Here is a 17,441-nt window from a genome sequence, read left to right as displayed (position 1 = left end):
GCTGTTCTCAGCACCTGCTCTGTCATAAATCCATTTACTAAGTGCATTCTATAACAGGAAAAAATGTATTGATAGAACTTTCTGTTGTTTACCTAAAAAGAGATGAGATATTAAAAATACTGTGCTTTAGGGGCGCCTGGGTGGCTCAGTCGGTTAAGCATCTGCCTTCGGCTCAGGTCATGATCCCAGGGTCCTGGGATGGAGCCTGACATTGGGCTCCCTGCTCGGCGGGGAGTCTGTTTCTCTGTCTCCCTTTGTCCCTCCCCGCCCCAAATGAATAAATAAAATCTTTTTTAAATTAATTAATTAATTAAGATACTGTGCTTTACAAAGAGAGGATCCTATTTACAGTGAAATATACTGAACTGATCCAGTTATTTACCTTTTATTCAACTTTGGAAGCAAAAGTATGCATTTATGAGATGGCTCAGGTTTGAGGGTATAGCATGGATCCACTTGGCCACCACAAAACTATTAGCCTAGATCTGTTCAATTATGCTTGGCCCAAATGGAATTAACTAACCAGAGATAAATAATTTTATCAATTACAAAATGAATGCATTAAAAATGAAATTTTAAGGGGCACCAGTGGCACAGTTGGTTAAGCATCTGCCTTCGGCTCAGGTCATGACCTCAGGGTCCTGGGATTGAGTCCTGAGTGGAGTCAGGTTCCCTGCTCAGCAGGGAGTCTGCTTCTCCCTCTCCCTTTGCCCCTCCTACAACCTGTGTTCTCTCGCTTGCTCTGCTCTGTGTCAAATAAATTTTTTTAAAAACCTTAAAAAAAAAAAAAAAAACAGTAAAAGAACACATAAAGTGTGTACACTTAGATGTTTATAAAGATGTTAATATATGAAGATATTTGGGTAATATATAATGAAAAATGGATACACAGAATCAGCTGAAATATACTTAAAGCAGAATCAATTAAAGTCAGTTCTCTGCCTATATTTTATAGGCTTTCATCATAAAAGAAAATCTGCTGACATATTTTAAAATGTAAAAACATTTTAAAATGTAAAAAACTAAAAACATATTTTAAAATGTAAAAAGTGTAAAAACATATTATAAAATTCATAAGAATTCTCAAAATAATTTGATTACTCTTTTCAAAATTACAGAAATTTACACAGAAAATGTTCTTTGAACTCTAAAATTTGCTGCTAGTTCATCTTTTTAGAAATTAAACATTTTTTTCCTGGAGTCTAAGGTCATTTTATTAAGGGGCATGAGGCAGGGAGAAACAGGCGGCAGCTACAACCCCCCCAGCCCTACCATCCCCTAAGTGGCTCCCTGTACTATGGGGGGATTAAATTTTTAATTGTGGTAAAAAACATGTAAGATAAAATTTACCATTTTTAACATTTTTAAGTTTAGCAGCATTAAGTATATTCACTGTTGAGCAAAAGATCTCCATAACTTTTTCATCTTGCAAAACTGAAGGTGCTATTTCATCCCAAGTGAACATTAAGACATTTTAAAACAATACAGATCAGTGTATCTAGAAAGCAGAATATATTCAAATCAAAGCCCACTATGAAGACATAACTTGGACAGAAACTAGGTCATATTTTGTCTCTTTTCAGCAACGGTTTTCTTCGTAGAATATATAAAGCAATATTACAAACAGTATTTTCAATTAAGAGAATTTCCCCAAAGGCTGGAGACATCTTATTCATGTACATCCACAATATCTAGCTATATAAATCACTCACATTGCTGATAGCATCAAAGCAAACTACTTAAATACCAAGTTTCATAATCTAATGCAATTTCGTAGCTATCCAATAAACTCCTCTAAGAACCAATTACCAGAAACACTCTGTTAGCTTACGCTTGCGCTGTTTTTTTTAAAAATTCCATTTAAAAAAATGTGCTATTAATTCAGGTTTCAAAATCTGCAGCTATGTTTATATACTAATCCGCTCACATAAATGATGTGTAAAGATAAGCCTTCTACTTACCATATAGTTACCATAAGCATGATCAAACATTTCCAGTACTTGATTCCTAATTTTAAAAGAGCAGAAATGGAAAAATGTTAAGAACATTCTATTTATTGTTTTTCTAAAAAAGTTAATGCTCCTTCATAAACATATACCAATTAAAAAAAAAAGAAAAAATTAGTTAGAAAAGACATAAACAGACTCAAGAATTATACCAGTGTTAGTAGACAAGCTTTCATGAACCACATAGAGCTGGGCCAAACTTTTACTATTCCTAGCAATCTATGTAAAATTCACCTTATGTTTCCCAAGAAAATTGATAAATGATGCATGCCATGCATAGAGAAGGAAATCTGATGCTGAAAAACAATTATCTCTTAACAAAATTATTCAACATATCTGTCTTAAAAGGAAGAATATAGCTGGAGACTCCCAAAAGAAGTAATTATTGTTACTGTTTATTGCTTATACTATATATTCTATCAAGAGAAGGATGGGTATGTAATGGTATGAAATAACAGTACTCTAACAAGCTTCTATCTTTCATTTTAAATCAAATCACTAATGCTTAGTTTAATATATATTTATTAATATATGTTTGTTCACGCTTTCAAAAGATACATTTTGATTTTATGATGTACTCTCTTCTTTAAAAAACTGTCAGAAGTCAAATAAGTAATATTCATCTCTAAAAAGAAGAGATTTGTGTGTTTTCACTATCTGTTTCTTAAAATCCGCAAGATGACTATTTAAAATGGGAGATTTCTGATCCCCACACTAGATTTACTAAGTCAAAATCTGTATTGTCTGGACCAACAAATTGGTCTTTCAGTTCAACACTCTCAAGTTTGGGGGCTTGAGGACTATGCGAAAAACTACAAAGTTAATATTATGGTTAGACAAGGCCAAATATCTCAATAATTAGCAAGGGAAAAATAGTTCAACAATCTTCTATTAACACTTACTATTGTTCCCAAAGTTCCAGTCACTAATAGCAAGAATTGAAGAAAGTGTTAGAGAAAATGGCTGGGTATAATTTTATTTTACTTCCTGTTATATTGATTGCAATTGTCATTTTAAAAACTGTAATCATGGATGATGAAATACTGGTAATAATAAAGCTAGCATACAGAAAAGAACTAATTTCCAGATCCTGGCTATAATGACCAGCAAAATCAACTACATTCAAACTTGTAAACTGAATAAAGTCCTGACACACTTTTTATGAATAATCATTTTAAAATAATCATTATAAACAAGATCTTGTCACTCTGCTAAAACATTAATTCTTTACATGTGTACATATATGATAGAATATGGATCAAGTTATCTCAGAAAACTATGGAGTATCTTAAAGAATTCTTCCACACATTTATTAAAATTGCAAATGATAAAGATCTCTCAAATTAGCTAATGAACAACCAAAAACAATGTTAAAATTTTTTCAAGCACTGATATCAATAAATGGAATATGGAAATTCTTCTTTTTCCTTTCACTGAAATGGAATCAACACAAGATTATTGCCAAGAAACAGGAATTCCTTTAACTGGTAATGGCAGTGCCTAGACATGCGCATTACAGATAACATAAGCTTTAACTTGTTAACCCAAACTTCATAAGCGTTCAATTTTCATGATTATGAATAAATCACAATTGCATAGGAGGACACATAATTTTCCAAACCTTACATTTCTGTAGCATATGACCATCAAATATCATAACACATACTTCAAAGTGGAGATATTTAATATCCAGTTGAACACTCTCCTAGTTAAACCCGTAAGTCCTCACAGTCATATTTAAATACAGAATGGTAGCTTACTCTATTAAACAGAAAAAATGTCTCTATGAAGTTTTATTTCTATTCAGCAAGTGAATAGAAATGTACTGGAAATCAGATTCATAGTTCAAAAATTGTCTTTTTATTTATTTTAAATTAATTTTTATAAGTCAGCTTTTTCTAAAACTACATTGCCTGCCAATGTCCTACAGAAATTGGATGGCTTTATACTTTTTTTTAAATGAAAAGATAACATTAACAACTGCTGTAACATTTAAACCACAAAAACAAAAAACAATGTAATCCAGGAAGAGTAAGACTACATATGACCAAGTAAAAAATTCCATAAACTATAAACTGCAAGCAACTGAGCAACTGCTCACAACTTGTGATAATTCCAGTCTTTATCATCAGTTTGGTTTGGGGGGATAGGAAAAGGGATGGGGCATTTTAGGCTTTTTATCATAAATCATTATTTGGGCTTTTAAAAAATTCACACAGGTAAACCTAATGAATCAGAGTTCAGTTTCCCGAAAATTTCCAAAGGGGAAACCAGCAAGCAATTGTGTATTTGTGGTTTATAGCTCCAGACTATTACTCTCAAAATTTAAACTGACAGTTCAAGCCACTCTGGTTGAACTTTTCCAGTTAAAAATTAATTTTGATCAAAAATGACTTAACTAATGACTTTTTCCAAATAAAAATTTTTAATAAAAAAAAAAAGAAAAAGAGGAGTGGTAGTCAAATAAGATACTTTCTATCCTTAACAGACTTGAAGCTTCTCTTTCCAAGTCTTAAGAAGTGCAACATAGTAGAGAGAACATCCGCTCTGAGGTCATACAGACCTGGTTTGTTTTTTTGGTTTTTTTTAAAGATTTTATTTATTTATTTGACAGAGACAGACACAGCGAGAGAGGGAACACAAGCAGGGAGAGTGGGAGAGGGAGAAGCAGGCTTCCTGCAGAGCAGGGAGCCCGATGCGGGGCTCGATCTCAGGACTCTGGGATCGTGACCTGAGCCGAAGGCAGACGCTTAACGACTGAGCCACCCAGGTGCCCCCAGACCTGGTTTTGAATACTGACTCCATCACTTACTGAGTTTGAACAAGTTGACCTTGAGTCTCAATTTCCTCACCTGCTTAATGGGGATCACCTCCACCTCATTAACAGGGAGGATTAGAGAGTAAAGTGTAAAGTGCCTGGCACAGAGCAGAGCATTCATTAAAACAGTTATCAATGACACATTAAATTCATAGAGAAAAGTTAAAATACTTATTAAGAGTTTACTGATAATTTTCTTTGGGTAGCTGATTTTTTTCCATCAGGCATCTTTTATTGTTACCTTATTTAAAAACTAATACAATACTCTTGCAATAATTTAAACATAAGGAAGTATATGAAATAAAACCTGATGGTTCCATCTCACCTCCATCCTAACCCAGGAGTAATCATCTTTCCATGTTTTTCTGAACTTAGACAATTTCTTTTCTGCTTTTAAAAGAACATGGGATGGGGCGCCTGGATGGCTCAGTCGTTAAGTGTCTGCCTTCAGCTCAGGTCATGATCCCAGGGTCCTGGGATGGAGCCCCGCATCAGGCTCCCTTCTCCGCAGGAAGCCTGCTTCTCCCTCTCCCCCTGCTTGTGTTCCCTCTCTTTCTGTGTGTCTCTCCCTGTCAAATAAATAAATAAAATCTTAAAAAAAAAAAAAAAAAAGGAACATGGGATGGTGGGGCACCTGGGTGGCTCAGTGGGCTAAGTGTCTGCCTTCGGCTCAGGTCATAATCCCGGAGTCCTAGGATCCAGCCCCACATCTCACTCCCTGATCAGCAGGGAGCCTGCTACTCCCTCTGCCCTCCCCCTGCTCATGCTCTCTCTCACTGGCTCTCTCTCTCAAATAAAAATCTTAAAAAAGAGAGAGAGAGAGAGAGAACATGGAATGGCACTAAACATATTATTCTACAACTTGCATTTTTTTTTTTTTTTTGTCTTGGGAATGTATCCTGGATAGCCTTCCAATGATCTACCTCCTCCCTAATGTCTGAATATTATTCCACAATACGGATGCTCCAAGGAACAGTTCCATTCTTTCAAAATGCACAACCTAAAAAAAAAAAAAGCACATCCTTGTACACCTATCTCTACATCAATAGCGCTTGTATTTCTGTAGGATTGATTCCTGAGACGGGATTAATGAATCAAAGAGTACACACAATTTAAATTTTAGGAGATACTGTCAGTAAGTTACAGCAATTTACACTCCCACCAAGTCTTTTCTCACACTTCGACTAGTCAGTACTCTGTTTCATACTTACTAATTTTTTTTTTTAAGATTTTATTTTTAAGTCATCTCTACACCCAACGTGGGCTCAAATTTACAACCCTAAGATCAAGAGTCACAGGCTCTACTGACTGAACCAGCCAGGCGCCCCTGTACTTATTAATCTGATGGCAAAAACATCTATCTCATTGTTTTAATCTGCATCTCTCACATTTAAGAGGTTGAGTAACTTTTCGTATTTATTGACCATTTGCATTTCCTCTTGAATGAATTAACTCTTCATGCTCTTTGCTCATTTTCTTACTGGTTCTTGGCTTTTTTCTTATTCATTTGTGGGACCTAGCATATATTAGGAATATTGACTCCCAATTAAATGCTGTAAATATAAGTGATAATTTTATGACACTTTCGAAATTGATAAAACTACTTTGAGTAAAGTGAACAGGTATACTTAATTGAGGCTTCTGAATAATACCATTAAATACTGTTCTATTAGAAAATTCAGCGCAAGAAAACATTGCAAGGAAATGGTAAATGTGTAAAGTTCAAATTCCAATGAACGCCCCCCTTTCCGTAACAGGTGTAAAGACTATTTCCTTAACTACTGTGAGATCAGCCAACATCTTCCCAGCTAGGAGCTCACTTGTGCGAGAAATCTAACCATGTCTCCGACTAAAGACAACCGCAGGACTCTGACGCGTAGTAGCACGGGCTGTAGCCCCCTTCACGGGCCACTGACATGGCAGCTGCGTTGACACACGGCGGATGGCCTCAAGGAGCCTGCACATGTCACCGACGGCCCAGGCGACACCCTGACGATCCCTCGAGGTCGCACTGCAGGCGACGGCCCGCACCTTCCCGGACCCTGTCCTCCCCGCCAGGGTCCTCGCGGGGCAACAGCCATCCCAATCGCGACGAGAGGCCACTGCGCGCCCGGGTCGCAATGACAGGCACCTCGCCTGTGGTCCGCCCCCTAAGGAAACCCACCCGAGGCTGCCAAGCACCCTTACCCAAGCTTCTGTCTCTCCTCCCTACTCATGGGCGCGGCCCCCGCCGTCCAGACGGACGTGGCCGACACCAGGCAGAACGCGGCCGTCGCCGCCACCAGGCTCCATGGCGCTCGCTGGGGGACCGAGGACCCACAGCCCCGGCCGCCGCCGGCTTCGCTCATGGCCCCACGGTTCCGCGCACGCGCAGCGGCTACGCCCGGCCGGTGGGACACATTGTCGGACGCCGGTGGCAAGGGTGCTGCGAGCCGTGCCGAGGGCGGGATGCGGAGCTACGCGAGCGGCAGCCGTCGCCGATCTGCTTCCCGAAACCACCGAGCCGGTCTCCAGCGCCAGCGCTGCCACCGCCCTCCGCCCTCAGCAGCCCCGAGCACCTCCCCCAGCTTTCCGGTGTCGTAGTCTAGGAAACCGCCTCCCCCAACGCTACTTCCGGGTAGGGCCCAAGGCGTTGAAGCTTGGGACCAATGGGGACCGGATCGGAGAGGGGCTGGCTCCGGGGAAAGGAGAGGGCATTGGTCGAGAGAAGTGAGACGTGGACAAAAGGCGGGACTGGGGAGGGACCTCTGGCTTCGGCCCGCCTCCGACCCGTGAACTTTCGACCCGAAGACTACAATTCCCAGCGTGCACTGCTTCCACCGGCGGGCTCGCAATCCGACTCCGCTTGGCTAAATTTCCACTCAGGGTGGGCGCGCTGCACCCTGGGACGTGTGGTCGTCTGAGGGTCACGGGCGGTGCCTGAGATCCCGCTTTCCGCTGCGTCTTGCAGCCAGTCCTTGCACCGGCGCTGTCAGCTACAGAGTCCTGGGGAAGCTGTCAACTATTTATCCCTCTTCCTGCGCTTGACGCTCCCCCGAGGGCTGGCAGAATGAGGCTCACACGTCCCCAGCTCGGTGCTACACGCTTTAGGGACTAGTGTTGGGGTTGTCGTCTGCTCTCGGGGAGATTACAGAACGGTAACAGCAAAAATGACTTGACCTTTGACGCAATGTGCTAAGAGTTTTACTTGCGTTCTCTCTTGCACGCTTCTCAACTCTTAAGAAGTAAGTACCGTCATTCCCACTTTGCAAATGAGGAAACCGACGCTGAAGAGGTTGGGTAACAAGTCCTCGTCACACTGCTGGATTAGATGCCCAACCAGCCTCTATGACTCAGGAGTCCTTGCATGTAACCGCATCCACAAGGATTAAAGAGGACACGTACTTGATTAATAATAGTTCTCTAAAAAGCTCAATGTAAGGAGAGTAGAGTGAGCTGCAAAGGAAAATTATTGAAGGAAATTGGAACTTGCGATTTATTTTGATCACTGAGTCCCACATTAACTATTGGTAAAATAAGGAGTAGGTTCCTCTTGAAAAAAAACCAACAACACATTTTCGTGTGTGTGTGATAATTCGGTAGGTCGGTGCGGAGTTGAGGTGCAGATGTGATCTCTGTGACCACAGGAAATCACCTACTGATCCTCTCAGCATCGTTCAGCTCTATTTCTGGAAACTTTTCTTCCTTGATTTCTATCAGCTTGCATCATCCGCTTCCCTCTCAGACCCACCGTTCATGTGACACCAATGACTCTTCCTTCACTCCCCACTCTACTCATTCTTAAAACGCTGGTGTTCCCTATATTTTAAGGTTTTCTTTTTGTCTTTCTTTCTCTTTGTACATTATTCTTTGGTGATTTCTTCCACCCAAATGGATTCAGCCATCATATGCCTGTGGTTGATTTCTAAATCCGTATCTGTCGTGATCTCTAGACCCCCATTTCCACCTTCCTAATAGAAATTCCCTTCTCTCTGGCCCAAGGTAGCTCAAATGTAGTATGTTCACTGGTTCAAATTAATGCGTTAGAATCATCTTCAACTCTTCCTCCTCCTTCATGGTCCACACCCACTCAGTGGCCAAATTATATAGATTTTACTTCTGCTATCTCTACCTGCTGTCACTCCTACTTCTGCTCGGCTCAAGCCTCATTATCTCTTTCCTGAACCATTGCAGTTGTCTCCTAATTATCTCCCTGCCACCCTACTTTTCACCCCATTGTTACCAGAGTTGGCATTAAGGACATCTACAGACCTTCTGAACATGTCATCTCCCTTCTACCCCTGCCCTGCCCTCAGATTCATGTGATAACTAACAAATTCACATGTCCTACCTTTCTATGCCTTTGCTCTTACCTCTGCTATCCCACCAGCTTTGTCTGTAGAACACTCTACCCATTAAATCTTTGCTCAGATTCCATCTCTACAAAACCCTTTCTTTTTTTAAAAAAAAATATTTATTTATATGACAGAGAGAGGCACAGCGAGAGAGGGAACACAAGCAGGGGGAGTGGGAGAGGGAGAAGCAGGCTTCCCGCTGAGCAGGGAGCCTGACGCGGGGCTCGATCCCAGGACCCTGGGATCATGACCTGAGCCGAAGGCAGATGCTTAATGACTGAGCCACCCAGGTGCCCCTCTACAAAACCCCTTCAAAAGCTTACAGCCATTAGAAGTCATTCCCTCCCCTGTTCTTTCATTGTATTCTATGTTTATGATTGTGTTTTTCACAGTCAGCCATGTCCACTAGAGTGTAACTGTTTGGAGGGTATAGACTTCAGCTTAATTATGTGTATGTTCCAAAACTCCGCACTGTGCCTCTGCTGTTATAGATGCTTAATAAATGTTGAGTATACCTGTTTCCTTATTCCTTCAGTTTCCTTATCTATAAAATAAGGACTAATATAGTCCCTTTATCTACTTACATGGAGGCTGTGAAAACACATGAGGTCATTTCTGTACAACATTTAATTTTATTCTTTTTATGGACTTGCAACCCTATATCGGTTCCATCCTGGATCCTCTTTGGCAGCTTCAAGGATGAAGTTAGCTAAATAAATAATACCTATGAATTGTTCTTGGTGCTGGCATAGAGAACATGACAAGCTAAAGGTCAATACCAACATCCAGTATTTGAAAACTAGGAACAAAGAAAATAGAAAAATAGGGGTTCCTGGGTGGCTCAGTCAGTTAAGTGTCTGACTTTGGCTCAGGTCATGATCTCAGGGTCCTGGGATCAAGCCACGTGGGGCCCATGTTGGCCCTGGTCAGCCAGCGTAGGCCAAGTTTGTCCCCCCACCCAAGTCACACCATGTGGGGCTTTGCGCTCAGCAGGGAATCAGCTTGTCCTTCTCCCTCTGTCCCTCCCCCTGCTTGGGCACTCTCTGTTTCTCTCTCAAATAAATAAATAAAATCTAAAAAAGAAGGAAAAAAAATAGAAAAATAGCCAATGACCTTCAGTTTTTATTGAAATGTAGTCAGGTCAATTATTTGTAGTAGATTATTGGTAGTAACTCAGTTTTCTTTATCTTCCTGATGTTCCAAGCCTTTATAAGAAGTCAAGAATTGACTAGTAACTATCATTAACAAACAATGTTCTCAAGAATAAGTTCTGGCTTTTAATGTTTAGCATTTTCTGTCCCCCACTTTGGCTTATTTGTTTTTAAGCTAACACTACATTTAAAAAGTGTCTGATGAGAACACGGAACACACTTTTGTTGACTTGCTAAATAATAAGCATTTTTTCCCTCCTTTACTGAAATTCAATTTCTAGTCAATGCTTGAGTCCATTTGTCACCAATCTCTGCAAAACTGTGAGTAGAAAAGCTTGCATGGCCTAAAAAGCATTGCAACTTATCATATGTAAGGTGGAACCCATGGAAGTGAAAGAAAAATATATTTCCAAAGTGTATTTCAAAAGAGATTCCATTTTAACCCCATGATGGAAATAATCGAAATTCTTAGCTACTTGGCCAGTTATGGACACTAGGAACAATTTACATTCATTATTTTAAAACCTATACATGGTATTTTAGAACCTATACAGTTAGTGATAAAAAAGGATATAGGAGTTAGACAAGAGAAACCTTGGTGTGTTATACGGGGCGGGAAACACTGGTGGAAAGCATTAAGGAGAATAAGGATAAGGACTTCAAACAATATGGAAAAGATTTTAGATATGTAAAGACCATTAAAAATGGTAAGAAATCACTATACTACAGAAATAAAAAGCTTTTGGGGCACCTGGGTGGCTCAGTCGTTAAGCGTCTGCCTTCGGCTCAGGTCATGATCCCGGGGTCCTGGGATCGAGCCCCGCATCGGGCTCCCTGCTCGGCGGGAAGCCTGCTTCTCTCTCTCCCACTCCCCCTGCTTGTGTTCACTCTCTCACTGTGTCTCTCTCTGTCAAATAAATAAATAAAATCTTTAAAAAAAAAAAAAAAAAGAAATAAAAAGCTTTTGCCCAGCAAAGGAGACCATCAACAAAACAAAAGACAACCTAATGAATGGGAGAAACATTTGTAACTGATGTATCTGATAAGGGGTTGATGCCCCAAATATATAAAGAACTTATACAATTCAACACCAAATAATCCAATTAAAAATGAGCAGAGAACATGAATAGATATTTTTCCAAAAAAGACATACAGATGGCCAACAGGCACATGAAGAGGTGCTCAATGTCACCAGTCATCAGGGAAATGCAAATCAAAACCACAATGAGATATCACCTCATACCAGTCAGAACGGCTAGACTCAAAAAGGATAGGAAATAATAAGTATTGGCAAGGATAGGGAGAGAAAGGAGCTGTTGGTGGGAATGAAAGGTAGTGCAGTCACTGTGGAAAACAGTATGGAGGTTCCTCAAAAAATTAAAAATATATGATCCAGTAATTCTGTTACTGGATATTTATCCAAAGAAAATGAAAACACTAATTCAAAAAGATATATGCACCCCTATGTTTATTGCAACATTATTTACAATAGCCAAAATATGGAAGCCCAAGTGTCCATCCGTAGAGAAATGGATAAAGAAAATGCAGTGACTATATAATGGAATATTACTCAGCCATAAAAAAGGATGAAATCTAGCCATTCGCAACAACATGGATGGATCTAGAGGGTATCATACTAAGTGAAATAAGTCAGTCAGAGAAAGACAAATACCATATGATTTCACTCATGTGAAATTTAAAAAACAAAAGAAACGAACAAAGAAAAAAAGAGAGAAACAAAAAGCCAGATTCTGAAATATAGAGAACAAACTGGTGGTTACCACAGGTGGGGTGGTGGGGGGATGGATAAAATAGGTGAAAGGGATTAGAGCACACTTAATCTTGATGAGCACTGAGTAATGTATGGAATTGTTGAATCATTAAAATGTATACCTGAAACTCATATAACACTGTGTTAATTGCACTTGAATTAAAAAAATAAATAAAATAAAGTTGTCAAAGCAAATGGTTAGAAATAAGAGCCATTTATAAAATGCCCTTTTACCAGTTAAAAGAGTTTGTTTGCACAACATTGTAGCTTATGTAAATATGTATGCTCACCAGGTGTTCTCTTTATTTTCTTCCTTGGATGGATCTGGACTTAGGGAGTGGGAGGAGCCCCAGTCAGAATCATGTGGAGTCACAAACACAAGGGTGGGGCTGCCCTTCACTCTCACTGCTGGGTAATAGTCCCAGGAGGCTGCTTGCAGCTGTGTGAGACTGACCATTACAGAAGCAGTTGCCCCTAAATGACTTGAATTCTTTAGTACAACAGATCTAATTACTCCCAAAACTCTAGTGTGGAAGTTGAGAGTAGTGGTTTTGTCATTCTTCAAATTGCTTCTCCCATTATTTGATAGTGGGTGGAATTTGCAGAACACTTCTGGAGAACCCAATCTTACAAACATTAAATACAGACAGTACTTATTCTACATTCACAACTAGGGACTTTCAGGCCCTAGAAAGACAATTTCATGAAGAAGATAGTGAATGTGGTGGGCTGACTTCAGGCTTGGCTGTCGGACTTACCCAAATTCCAAGAAAGAGAACAGGAAATACGGAAGATTCGCTGCTGATAAAGATGTCCCCAGGGCTTTTCCCACCTCTCAATCATGATTCAAGATCTTAAAAATCACTTCAGTTTCCGATTATTATCTCACTTCTCTTCCTGACACCTGCACCAGCTGCCTTAGATAAGAGATTTTGCTCCTGCGTCAATGCGTCATGTTTCATGTTAAGCTCACTCTTGTGGTTGGGTGTCTCATTTTGTAGCCATTTTCCATTTACTTCCATGTATCAGAAACAAAGCCAAGTCACATGGCTCTTTCTAAGCAAGTGCATCTTGCCTCTGGCCTCTCTCCTAAATCCCCACTCTGCATTGCCAACACAGTCCCCACTTTGTATTTTAGTCTGGTCACAGGGGTTTAAGTCGGCACCACTCCACATTTGAAGGGGTTTAAGTCTGCACCACTCCACATTTGAAGGCTGACTTCACTAGGTGACCAAGAACAATGACTCTGAGCCAGCTCTGCTACTTACTGGCCATGTTATCTTAAGCAAATTACTGAATTTCTTTGTGCCTTAGTTCCTCATTTATGAAATGAGAATAAGAATAGTACCTGTCTCCCAGCATTTTTTAGAAGGATTAAATGGTTGCTGCGCCTAGGTGGCTCAGTAGGTTTAGCGTCTGCCTTCAGTTCAGGTCATGATCCTGGGTCCTGGGATCAGCTATGTTGGACTCCCCGCTCAGCGGGGAGGGGGCTTCTCCCCCTCACTCTGCCGCTCTCTCGCTCTCTCATGCTCTCTTGCGTATGCTCTCTCTCTCTCTCAAATAAATAAAATCTTTAAAAAAAAAAAAAAAGAAGGATTAAATAGTTTAATTGTTGTAAAAACCTTCCTCCTTAGGGACATTGTGAAAGTGGTGAGATGATGTGTGTAAAATATTTAGCACAGTTTGAAAGAGCTCAATAAATAGTAGCTATTGATATTCTGGTCATTATGGAGTGAAAAGGAAAAGTCGCCATTGTTGAGAACATTGGATTCACGGGTAGGTGCAGCTTCTCCCACAGGACCATGATTCTACTCTTGTCCTCTTCCTTGGCTTCCTGGTCACCTCCTGCTACTGCAGCCTCGCCATGCAAAAATGTAGCTCTCCTAGACCTGCAACTCAAGAAACTTTTGAATTCATGCCTGGTTTCTGCCATGGAGACCTTGCATAAGCTGTAGAGCTTCGTCCGTGTTTTAGAGTAAACATACGTACAAACACAAGGTACTTTTCTCCCCTCTTAAAATTAAAAGTGGCCTCATCTGTAAGCCATTTGAAGTTATAGAGGTGGAATCGACTTGTCAGAAATCTTTTCAGTTTTTTGTGTGACTTAGCTCAGTTTTTTACTTTGTTTTCACCAAGGTGCATTTTACCTTCAATCTCCATGGGATTTAAAAGATACTCAATTGTACAGGCTGATTTAATTATATATGAAATTGAGGATCAAAGTGAAAGAGGCCCAGTTGAATAGGTCAAAAAGCATCTCAGTATTCTGATGCTCAAGAATTAAAAATTAGCTATTTCTGGGGAGTGTGGGTGGCTCAGTCAGTTAAGCGTCTTCCTTTGGCTCAGGTCATGATCCCAGAGTCCTGGGATTGAGTTCCTCATCGGGCTCCTTGCTCAGTGGGAAACCTGCTTCTCCCTCTGCCTGCTGCTCCCCCGGCTTGTGCTCTCTCTCTCTCTCTGACAAATAAAGAAATAAAATCTTTTTTAAAAATTACCTATTTCTGTAGTGATGCTGATTTTACTGATTATCCAAATCTGACATTCTTACTTTCTAGAAACTCCGTTTGCATATATAGATATACATGTAGAAAATTTATACACACCTAATACTGTCTTTTCAGACTTTCTTCCTCTTATCCCATAATCCTCAGACAGAGTGATCCAAATTTATCAAACGTCATCATTTGTTAACCTCAGAGGTATGCTTTCCATTGAAATAAATGTTGACAGTTCTTAAATATTTAAAATTAGCTACTTCCTGGCTTTTTACTCCAGCTTAAAGTTGTATGAAAATAGTACTTTATTTGGTTCTTCTCCAAATCTGTTGAAAGATTCTTGTGCTTTTTCTCTGTTGTGTTTTTGTTTCTTGATTTTTTGTTTTTCTTTTTTTTACAAGTAGAGTGTTTAGTATTTTAGGTGATAAGCCAAGGGAAGGGAAAATTTGTCATGGATGAAAAATGGAATAAATCGTTTCTTTGTAGATTAATTTCCTTGTGGTGTTTTAAAATCAGTATACAATCTCCAATACACATGATTGTACTTAAAACTTTGAGAGATGTGGTTTTAGATACCACTGCCCTCCTGACCACATTTTTCATGGCACCAGGCAATGAGGCAAGCACATCTGCATTGTGCATGGAAATGTACTATTGTTAGTCCACTGCTAATGATTAATAGACCTTATTATTATTTAGAGAACTAGCTTTTGGGGTACCTGGGTGGCTCAGTCGGTTAAGCATCTGACTTCGACACAGGTCATGATCTCAGGGTCCTGGGACCCAGCCCCAAGGCAGGCTCTACACTCAGCAAGGACTCTGCTTCTCCCTCCGTCCCTCCCCCTGCCCCTCCACCACATCTCCCCCAACTTGTGTGAGCACGCTCTCACTCTCTCTCTCAAATAAATAAATAAAATATTTTTCTTAAAAAAAGAACTAGCTCTTAAGCAAATACTAACTTCAGATTCTTCTCAGCCCTTCTTTGGGGGCTTGCACTTAATTTTAGCACCTTGTTTGGGTTGTCAGAGCATCCCACAGTATTGTCTTATGTTTTTATCTGGTTTTCCTCTGTGTCACCTCATATCATTTCACTTTCCTTTCTACTCTTTCTCTTCATCTGGCACAGGCATGTACGTGCACACACACACACACTGACACACACACACACTTTCGTTTGCTTTGTACCCACTCCTGAGCACTGAACTTCAAATCACATGATTTGACTTCTACACCTGGATCTGCCATTTTCCATTCTATGCAAGTCAGTTTCTCTAAGATTTGGGTTTTTTGGCTTTGTTTTGTTTTTTTCATTCCAGATGGCCAACCAAAGTGGGCAGAAGTTCCAGATGTAGAATCACATTAGTGGTGAAAAACAGAGAAATAACTGTTGCAAATATTTTAATCATGCAAAATGACTGGCTTATTTAGTACATAGTGATAGCAGCCACTATAGGAATTGGGATGAAAATGAACTATTCTTCAATACCTCATAACTAGTTTTTATTATTAAACTAAATCTCAGGCCAATTTCTGTCATACATACAGACATTTATTAAGCAAACATTTGTTAGCAAGCAGAAACAGGTAACACTTACCACCTGCTCTGTGAGTTTGATGAAGTGCCTGGTCTCTTTCTGTTTGGGAACTGTAATCATGACCTTGCATGAAAGGTTCACTGGAGGCAGATGAACAATATTCTACAGCCAGGACTCTGTCATCCTCACAGTAAGCATCAGACAACTGGAAGACCTCCATCCCACGCACCATCCCTAATGGTCCAGCTTCTTTAAAACATGTTCATGCAAGCATGGGAGTACCTCTAAAATATATTAGCTAGTCCACATGACTATCAATGAGAGCCTAGTTCTAATGTCCATTATGATGACTAACAAACCACTAATTCCAACAACAAAAAACTCATTTTTGACATTTGTTATATTAAATAGCACGATCTTTGGTCTGAATTCAGATAAGATGGAAAGATGTGCCTGTCGTACCTACATCCTGATGAGATCACTCGCTGTCATCCTGGAGTGGGAAATTCTGATTGGGGCAACTGACTGTACCTCTAGGGTAACTTAACCTAATTCATTTATAATCTCATACCATCTACGTTGCAGAATTTTAAGGTATACAAGGCAAACATCATCATGATAATATTTACAAAGGGTATACAATGTGTCAGCACCTCCCCCACTCTCAACATGTGAAAATTGTTATCCTTCTTTTACAGACATAGAAAAAGAAGGTTGTATCACTTTGCACAAGTCAAAGCAGGAAAATTGTACAGTCAAGATTTGGATAGAAGTCCAGATCATTTCTACCCTAGTAGGACAACCATAAATTCTGGTTTGGCCTGTGATAGTCTTGATTTACACTGTCCTGTTGTCTTTTTTGAATAGTGCCCCCTTTCATTTTCAAAAATGTCCCAATTTAAACAATATATTATATGATCACCCAAACTACATTCTATCACCTTCAAAGTCCAAGGACCTCATCCCCGACCTCTGTCAGATTCTAACAGATCTATGAACACCACACCACAGCAAGTTCCGGCCTGGCTTCTTGCCCCACCACACTATTTTGAATAAAAGGAAGAAAAAACAGTATCATTACGTGGCACAAATTCAGGGAAAGAAAGTCCTACTAACAGGAAATACAAGTCTCCTCCTTTTCTAAGAAAAATGTAATAATGAGTCACCAAGAAATTGGACAGACTAAAGTAATTGATTATAGCATGCAATGAAGGTTATAGGAAGAAGAATAAGACCGACATTGAAATTAAGCTATATGTCCAACCATGTTTGCCCAAGAATATTCATATTGACTAAATTTGGTGTCTGCTGTGTCTTGTTTCTATTTACAC

At 39.9% G+C, this 17,441-nt stretch overlaps 1 protein-coding gene across 7 annotated transcripts in view; it reads right to left on the bottom strand.

Moving 5' to 3' along the window:
- EDEM3 (ER degradation enhancing alpha-mannosidase like protein 3) overlaps positions 1 to 7,387 on the bottom strand; it is a 69,188-nt gene extending 61,801 nt beyond the window's left edge. For 2 of the 7 annotated variants that reach the window (XM_078078057.1, XM_078078058.1), the window contains exons 1-2: positions 7,012 to 7,387; positions 1,962 to 2,007 (exon numbers count right to left, since the gene is read on the bottom strand). In XM_078078057.1, the coding sequence (XP_077934183.1) occupies positions 1,962 to 2,007; positions 7,012 to 7,172 (207 nt within the window). In that variant the 5' untranslated portion in view covers positions 7,173 to 7,387. The remainder of the gene's footprint in view (positions 1 to 1,961; positions 2,008 to 7,011) is intronic. The other 5 variants (XM_078078054.1, XM_078078059.1, XM_078078055.1 and 2 more) reach the window with 3 other exon arrangements.
- Positions 7,388 to 17,441: the final 10,054 nt, after the last annotated feature.

The sequence above is a fragment of the Halichoerus grypus genome, chromosome 7 (genome assembly GCF_964656455.1).
Source record: "Halichoerus grypus chromosome 7, mHalGry1.hap1.1, whole genome shotgun sequence".
NCBI lineage: Eukaryota > Metazoa > Chordata > Mammalia > Carnivora > Phocidae > Halichoerus > Halichoerus grypus.
The sequence above is the reverse complement of the archived record's forward strand: the minus strand, read 5'-3'. Positions and strand labels throughout refer to the sequence as shown.